The sequence below is a fragment of the Sphaeramia orbicularis genome, unplaced genomic scaffold (genome assembly GCF_902148855.1).
Source record: "Sphaeramia orbicularis unplaced genomic scaffold, fSphaOr1.1, whole genome shotgun sequence".
In the NCBI taxonomy this organism is placed as follows: Eukaryota; Metazoa; Chordata; class Actinopteri; order Kurtiformes; family Apogonidae; genus Sphaeramia; species Sphaeramia orbicularis.
Genome location: NW_021941620.1, coordinates 155,761 through 165,363, shown reverse-complemented (window position 1 = coordinate 165,363; position 9,603 = coordinate 155,761). Strand labels below are relative to the sequence as shown.

General features: G+C 33.4%; 1 protein-coding gene across 1 annotated transcript; it reads left to right on the top strand.

Moving 5' to 3' along the window:
* The first annotated feature begins 629 nt into the window (after positions 1 to 629).
* On the top strand, positions 630 to 9,262 carry LOC115416546 (interferon alpha-B-like). Its single transcript, XM_030130348.1, has 6 exons — positions 630 to 1,194; positions 6,036 to 6,178; positions 8,065 to 8,160; positions 8,252 to 8,398; positions 8,822 to 8,893; positions 8,975 to 9,262. The coding sequence occupies exons 2-6, from the start codon at positions 6,047 to 6,049 to the stop codon at positions 9,065 to 9,067; spliced, it is 540 nt and encodes a 179-aa protein (XP_029986208.1). The 5' UTR covers positions 630 to 1,194; positions 6,036 to 6,046; the 3' UTR covers positions 9,068 to 9,262.
* The last annotated feature ends 341 nt before the right edge of the window (positions 9,263 to 9,603 follow it).

The window sequence follows — 9,603 nt, the reverse complement described above, 5'->3', positions numbered from 1 at the left end:
CTAAACTACAACTAAACTAAACTGAACTAAACTAAACTACACTAAACTAAACTGAACTAAACTAAACTAAACTACAACTAAACTGAACTAAACTAAACTACAACTAAACTACAACTAAACTGAACTAAACTAAACTGAACTAAACTGAACTAAACTAAAACTAAACTACAACTAAACTAAACTAAACTACAACTAAACTAAACTACAACTAAACTAAACTACAACTAAACTGAACTAAACTACAACTAAACTACAACTAAACTGAACTAAACTAAACTAAACTAAACTAAACTAAACTACAACTAAACTAAAACTAAACTACAACTAAACTAAACTAAACTACAACTAAACTAAACTAAACTAAACTAAACTAAAACTAAACTGAGCTAAACTAAACTGAACTAAACTAAACTACAACTAAACAACTAAACCAAACTAAAACTAAGCATTTAGAAAAAAACAAAAACTAATAAAAACTATCAAACCTGCTCTAAAAACAAATTCAAACGAACTGAATTAGAGAAAAAAAGTCCAAACTAAATCAAACTAAACTAGAATGAAACTAGAATCCAAAACTATTAGAACCTGGTGTGTGTGTGTGTGTTGTGGTTTGTGTGTATTTGTGTGTGTGTGTGTGTGTTGTGGTTTGTGTGTATTTGTGTGTGTGTGTGTGTTGTGGTTTGTGCGTACACTCATTCTTCTTCTTCGTGTTAAATGTGGAATTTTCCTTCTCTCTTTTCTGTCTCGTCTTCACATTTGGTTTGACTTCGTCAGTTTCACTTTCTGGAGCCTCTTATTTAAAGGACCTGAATATGGACCTCCAGCAGAGACACACATCTGCAACACCAGAACCACCACCAGAGCCACCAGAACCAACATCAGGATCGAGACCAGAACCACCACCAGAAGAACCGCTGCAGAACCTCCACCCACCAACGGCAGAACCAGCAAGAACACCAGGAGACACCTAGAGAACCACCACCAAACACTGACAGAACCTCCAAAACCTGAACCAGAACCTCCTGAACCTCCAGAACCTGAACATCCAGAACCTCCAGAACCTGAACCTGAACCTCCAGAATCTGAACCTCCAGAACCAGAACCTCCAGAACCTGGACCTGAACCTCCAGAACCTGAACCTGAACCTCCAGAACCTGAACCTCCAGAACCTCTAGAACCTTCAGAACATCCCAGGTGGGTTTGTCAGATGTTTGTTTAATTATTTAATAATCAGGAAAAAAACTGAATAAAATGAAAATAAATAAATAAATAAATAAATAAATAATCAACTCATTATTAGTTCAGATCAGTTTTAGTGATGATGAGGAAATTTAAAGGGACTGAGTCGGTTTGAACGATTGTGTTTTTTCTTTCTTTGTTTTTTCTTTTGTTTGTTTATTTGTTCTTTCATTTGTTTGTTCTATTTTTTGTTTGTTCTTTCACTTGTTGGTTTGTTCTTTTGTTTATTTGTTCTTTCAGTTGTTTTATTCTTTTGTTTGTTGTTTCATTTTTTTGTTTTATTTTTTTGTTTGTTATTTCAGTTTGTTTCTTATTTTGTTTGTTTGTTCTTTCTTTTGTTTGTTTGTTTTCTGAACCCTCTTATCCTCCACAGTTGGTTGGTGCTAAATCAATTTTATTTAAACTAATTCAACTTTTATTCAATAAAAGACAAACTATGATTTTTATGTAAAATATTTTTTTCTGTTATATTTATATGTATGTTTATGTTTATATTTTCTTTAATGATTCAGCTTTTATTTTGTCTGAAAAATGTCTCCACATGAACTAAGTTTGAATCTGAAACGTTAAAATAAAAATAGATACAACATTAAAATCGAATAAACATGAACTCCAGTCGGTTCCACAAAAACCAGATACAAACAGGTGGAGGTGGAAAGATTTTTAACAGACATTTAACAGATATTTGACAGATTTTTAACAGATTTTTGACAGATATTTGAAAGATTTTTGACAGATTTTTGACAGGTATTTAACAGATATTTGACAGGCATTTGACAGATTTTTTTTTTTTTTTTTTTTACAAATATTTGATAGATTTCTGACAAATATTTAACAGCTTTTGAAAGATATTCGACAGATTTTTCTTTACAGATATTTGACAGTTTTTTAACAGATTTTTGACATATATTTAAAAGATTTTTGACAGATATTTGACTTTTTTTTTTTTTTTAACAGATATTTGACAGATATTTGACTGATTTTTTTTTTTATAGATATTTGACAGTTTTTGACAGATTTTTTAAGAGATATTTGACAGATATTTGACAGATTTTTTTTTTTTTTTTTTTTACAGATATTTGACAGTTTTTTTTTAACAGATATTTGACAGGTATTTGACAGATTTTTAACAGATATTTGACAGATTTTTTACATATATTTGACAAATTTTTGACAGATTTATTTATTTATTTACAGATGTTTGACAGTTTTTTAAGAGATATTTGACAGATATTTAACCAATATTTGACATATATTTGACATATATTTGACAGCTTTATCGACAGATTTTTACAGATATTTGACAGATTTTTGACAGATTTTTTTTTTCTACAGACATTTGCCAGATTTGTTTTATTTACCTATATTTGACAGATTTTTGTTTTACAGATATTTTGCTTTTTTTTTAAAGATTTTTTTTTAAAAGATATTTGACAGATTTTTTTTTTTTTTTTACAGATATTTGACAGTTTTTTAACAGATATTTGACAGATTTTTAACATATATTTGACAAATTTTTGACAGATTTTTTTTTTTTTATTTTTTTTTACAGATGTTTGACATATATTTGACAGATTTTTTTTTTTTTTTTTTTTTTTTTACAGATATTTGACATTTTTTTAAAGAGATATTTGACAGATATTTAACAGATATTTGACATATATTTGACAGCTTTTCTGACAGATTTTTACAGATATTTGACACATTTTTATTTATTTATTTATTTTTACTGATATTTGACTTTTTTTTTTCTTTCTTAGAGATATTTGACAGATATTTAACAGACATTTGACAGATTTTTATTTTTTTTTTTTACAGATATTTGACAGATTTTTGACAGATTTTTTTTTTTTTTTTTTTTTTTTTTTTTACAGACATTTGCCAGATTTGTTTTATTTACCTATATTTGACAGATTTTTGTTTTACAGATATTTGGCTTTTTTTTTTGTTTTTTTTTTACAGATTTTTTTTTTTTTTTAACAGATATTTGACATGAGTTTTATTAAGTTTTTAACTTAGTTCACATCATAAAAAACAAAACTAAATTACACACATACATGAACATCCCTTAAACCAACCACTTTAAATGTTCATATAATTTATAAGTTTATGGCTGAAAATCAGAAGATATATATATATATATATATATATATATATATATATATATATATATGTATGTATGTATGTATGTATGTATGTATGTGTGTGTGTGTGTGTGTGTGTGTGTGTGTGTGTGTGTGTGTGTGTGTATATATGTATAACAACATTTATGAGACATGAATAAAACAAGTTCAGCAGTAACAGAAGTTAATTAAGTTAATGAGGTTATGATTAAAGCAGCCGATACTTTACATGTAGATAACTGAATGGATGGAATTAACAGGAGTTCAGTGTTAATTAACTGTTAATTCATGCTTTTTCATGCAGTTTATTTCCAGCTCTTCTATAATACAAAGTACATATTTGTGTTTATATTCTCCTTATATAATATAAAGTACATATTTGTGTTTATATTCTCCTTATATAATATAAAGTTCATATTTGTGTTTATATTCTCCTTATATAGTATAAAGTACATATTTGTGTTTATATTCTCCTTATATAATATAAAGTACATATTTGTGTTTATATTCTCCTTATATAATATAAAGTTCATATTTGTGTTTACATTCTCCTTATATAATATAAAGTACATATTTGTGTTTACATTCTCCTTATATAATATAAAGTTCATATTTGTGTTTATATTCTCCTTATATAATATAAAGTACATATTTGTGTTTACATTCTCCTTATATAATATAAAGTTCATATTTGTGTTTATATTCTCCTTATATAATATAAAGTACATATTTGTGTTTACATTCTCCTTATATAATATAAAGTTCATATTTGTGTTTACATTCTCCTTATATAATATAAAGTACATATTTGTGTTTACATTCTCCTTATATAATATAAAGTTCATATTTGTGTTTATATTCTCCTTATATAATATAAAGTTCATATTTGTGTTTACATTCTCCTTATATAATATAAAGTTCATATTTGTGTTTACATTCTCCTTATATAATATAAAGTTCATATTTGTGTTTATATTCTCCTTATATAATATAAAGTTCATATTTGTGTTTACATTCTCCTTATATAATATAAAGTACATATTTGTGTTTATATTCTCTTTATATAATATAAAGTACATATTTGTGTTTACATTCTCCTTATATAATATAAAGTACATATTGGTGTTTATATTCTCTTTATATAATATAAAGTACATATTTGTGTTTACATTCTCCTTATATAATATAAAGTTCATATTTGTGTTTACATTCTCCTTATATAATATAAAGTACATATTTGTGTTTATATTCTCCTTATATAATATAAAGTTCATATTTGTGTTTACATTCTCCTTATATAATATAAAGTACATATTGGTGTTTATATTCTCCTTATATAATATAAAGTTCATATTTGTGTTTACATTCTCCTTATATAATATAAAGTACATATTTGTGTTTATATTCTCTTTATATAATATAAAGTACATATTTGTGTTTACATTCTCCTTATATAATATAAAGTACATATTGGTGTTTATATTCTCTTTATATAATATAAAGTACATATTTGTGTTTACATTCTCCTTATATAATATAAAGTTCATATTTGTGTTTACATTCTCCTTATATAATATAAAGTACATATTTGTGTTTATATTCTCCTTATATAATATAAAGTTCATATTTGTGTTTACATTCTCCTTATATAATATAAAGTACATATTGGTGTTTATATTCTCCTTATATAATATAAAGTTCATATTTGTGTTTACATTCTCCTTATATAATATAAAGTACATATTGGTGTTTATATTCTCCTTATATAATATAAAGTTCATATTTGTGTTTACATTCTCCCCCAGTTCTGGTTTTGAACTGCTGTCAGACTTCAGCCTGAGTTTCATTTCCTTGTATTTGTGACTCAGTGGGTCCTTGAACGCCTCAGTTTCAATCTTTTTCAGAAGGTTTATGTGATTAATGATGAAGCGCTCTGGTTGGAGGTGAATGACTGTAGACCGGCGCTGGTGGAAACCTGCTGCGGTTTGACGCCGGCGCCGCTTCCACTCCTTTAACGCTCCTTTAATGACGAACGTTTCCGTCGGAGCAGATGCTCGGCTTCGGTGCGTTCACGGAACAATCGGTAAAGGAACAAAAGTTCGATATGACGATGACGACGAGCCGGAAACAGAACCGTATGTGTAACATTTACCCGATTTTATGTGGAAAAATAAACAACAACAGTTTACTGACGTTTACTGATGATGTTTAAGGATGAGGTTTGAACTGAGTCAACCTCAGTTTGACTAAAACTGAAAAAAAAAAGCAGCAGTTTGAAGACATTTGAGCCGAAGATTCTCAACAGACCCTGAACACAACACCCACTCTGTTCAAGAGTCACTTACACCTGAATTCCACCTTAAATGGACTGTTTGAATCTTGGACTTTAACCTGAATTCCACCTTAAATGGACTGTTTGAATCTTGGACTGTGACCTGAATTCCACCTTAAATGGACTGTTTGAATCTTGGACTGTGACCTGAATTCCACCTTAAATGGACTGTTTGAATCTTGGACTGTGACCTGAATTCCACCTTAAATGGACTGTTTGAATCTCAGACTTTAACCTGAATTCCACCTTAAATGGACTGACTAAAGCCAGGCACTCACCTGTTGGAGGGGCGGGGCTTGGACCAGGCTTCAGCCAATCACAGTGTCCTGTTTCTTCCCCAGGTCTGTCCATCATGTCCTCTTCGCTCCTGCTCACTCTGCTGACCCTCTGCGCTCTGACCACACCCCTGGTTGCCATGCCGGCGCCCACCTGCCGTTTCCATGGATACCTGGTCAAGGAGTCACTGAAACTGCTGCGACAACTGGTACGAAAACAAACATAGAAATAGAAGACTATAGAAGAGAATATATATATATATATATATATATATATATATATATATATATATATATATATATATATATATATATATATACAGGGTGGGGAAGCAAAATGTACAATATTTTGAGGCAGGGATTGAAAGACAGTGTATGACCAATTAGTTTATTGAAAGTCATGAGAATTTATTTGCCACAAGAAAATGTCCATAATAGAAAATGTTTTTATTCTGTGTCCTCCTTCTTTCTCAATAACTGCCTTCACACGCTTCCTGAAACTTGTGCAAGTGTTCCTCAAATATTGGGGTGACAACTTCTCCCATTCTTCTTTAATAGTATCTTCCAGACTTTCTGGTAATAGTTTTGCTCATAGTCATTCTCTTCTTTCCATTATAAACAGTCTTTATGGACACTCCAACTATTTTTGAAATCTCCTTTGGTGTGACGAGTGCATTCAGCAAATCACACACTCTTTGACGTTTGCTTTCCTGATTACTCATATGGGCAAAAGTTTCTGCAAAGGTATGGATAATAGTGTTAGGTATGATTATGACATCAGTATATGTTTGGGTTCAAAACAACTGACGCAGTGTCTGCTGAGAAAAAACAACTAAATGTTCAGTGTACATTTGGCTTCCCCACCCTGTGTGTGTATATATATATATATATATATATATATATATATATATTATATATATATATATATGTATGTATGTGTATATATATATGTATGTGTATATATATATGTATGTGTATATATATATATATATATATGTGTATATATATATATATGTGTATGTGTATATATATATATATATATATATATATATATATATATATATATGTGTGGTGTGTGTGTGTATATATATATATATATAATATATATAATAAATATAATAATATATATATATATATGTGTATGTGTATATATAATATATATGTGTGTGTGTATATAGATATATATATATATATATATATATATATATATATATATATATATATATATATAACATAAACCCTAACCTGGGTCAGTCTAACCCAGGTCAGTCTAATCCAGGTCAGTTAACCCGGGTCAGTCTAAGCCAGGTCAGTCTATCCCAGGTCAGTCTATCCCAGGTCAGTCTAACCCATTTCAGTCTAACCCAGGTCAGTCTATCCCAGGTCAGTCTAACCCATTTCAGTCTATCCCAGGTCAGTCTAACCCAGGTCAGTCTAGCCCAGGTCAGTCTAACCCATTTCAGTCTATCCCAGGTCAGTCTATCCCAGGTCAGTCTAACCCAGGTCAGCCTAACCCAGGTCAGTCTATCCCAGGTCAGTCTAACCCAGGTCAGTCTATCCCAGGTCAGTCTATCCCAGGTCAGTCTATCCCAGGTCAGTCTAACCCATTTCAGTCTAGCCCAGGTCAGTCTAACCCATTTCAGTCTATCCCAGGTCAGTCTATCCCAGGTCAGTCTAACCCAGGTCAGCCTAACCCAGGTCAGTCTATCCCAGGTCAGTCTATCCCAGGTCAGTCTAACCCAGGTCAGTCTATCCCAGGTCAGTCTATCCCAGGTCAGTCTAACCCATTTCAGTCTAGCCCAGGTCAGTCTAACCCATTTCAGTCTATCCCAGGTCAGTCTATCCCAGGTCAGTCTAACCCAGGTAAGCCTAACCCAGGTCAGTCTATCCCAGGTCAGTCTAACCCAGGTCAGTCTATCCCAGGTCAGTCTATCCCAGGTCAGTCTAACCCAGGTCAGTCTATCCCAGGTCAGTCTATCCCAGGTCAGTCTATCCCAGGTCAGTCTAACCCAGGTCAGTCTATCCCAGGTCAGTCTAACCCAGGTCAGTCTATCCCAGGTCAGTTAAAACTGCATGTTTCTTGTCTGACCACCAGGGGGGGCGGGACTTTCCTGGTTCCTGTCTACCATACAATCACAACATCTCATTCCCTGACTCCGCCTTCCCTCAGGCCTCAGCCAATCGTCTCCAGGTAAGACTGTGATGTCAACTGAAGTCAGCCAATCAGAGAGCTGCATTTAAAGCGGTCACGCTCCTACTGACCTGTGATTGGTTGTCTGCAGTGTCATCAGGCATTGAAGGTCATCTATGCTTTGCTGGAGGGGGTGGAGCTAATACTTGCTAACTCCACCTGTCCGAGTACCTGGGACGAGTCCACGTTGGACACCTTCAGGAACCTGCAGGACCAGCTGCTGGACCAGGGACACTGTGTGAGTACACACTACAGCTCCCATGATGCACTGCACTGCAGCAGACTACCACTCCCATGGTGCACTGCGGCAGGACTGGTCCAATCAAACAGCTTCAGCCTGTCATGTCTCTGCTCAGTTTGATCTGGATCCGCCCACCACAGTGGACACCTGATAGAAACGGCCTCGTCTCCATGGAGACAGCCACTGAGACTCATGGGTATTGTAGTGTTTAGAATCAGACGGTCCAAGTGTCTGTATGGTACTGTCAGAACCTGCAGAGGGTCCGGGTGGGTTCTTCAGGTCTGGTTCTGGTTCTTCAGGTCTGGTTCTGGGTTCTTCAGGTCTGGTTCTGGTTCTGGGTTCTTCAGGTCTGGTTCTGGGTTCTTCAGGTCTGGTTCTGGTTCTTCAGTGGTTTTATTCTACTCTTCTTCTTCTCCTCAGTTTTCTGATCGTGGATCTTCAGAACTTTTCTCTGCGTATTTTAACAACATGACAACAGTTCTGGAGCAGGAGGTAAACAATAAACACACACACATACACACACATACACACACATACACACACAGCTGACGGCTGAATCTGATTGGTTCTCAGGTGGGTTCTGAGTGCGGGTGGGCGGTTCTGAAGAAGGACCTGGTCACAGTCTTAGACTCCGCCCTCCACAAATACCACAAATGTTTAAAATGAAGACACGCCCCCCTGAAGAAGACACACCCACTGAAGACAGACCACGCCCACTCCCAGCTGGAACCAATGACATTATTTATTCACGTTTTCTTTTCTTCATATTTATTGATTATTTATTGAATAATTTATTGTTTCCTTTGGTACAAACACACTTTTGTATTTGAATTTTTTGACACAATAAAAGTTTCTGATGCATTTTCATCAAGTTCAGTTTTTTTTTTTTTTTTTTTTTTTTTAAGTCACATGAGTTTCTGCCCTGGGGTGGGGCTGGGGTGGGGCTGGGCGGAGCTGGGACGGGGCAGCGCCCCCTCAGGGACAACCTCTGACCCCTGTGGAATGTCCTGTCGAGGTTTAAGGGGTTTATCAGGTTTAAGGGTTTTAACGGGTTTAACAGGTTTAAGGGGTTTAATAGGTTTAAGGGGTTTGGTGGGGTTCAAGGGTTTAAGGGTTTAAGGGGTTGAACTTTGAATTGGAACAGTACTGAAACCGACTGATGATGTTTTACAAGAACACAAGAACAGAAGAAGACAGATTTA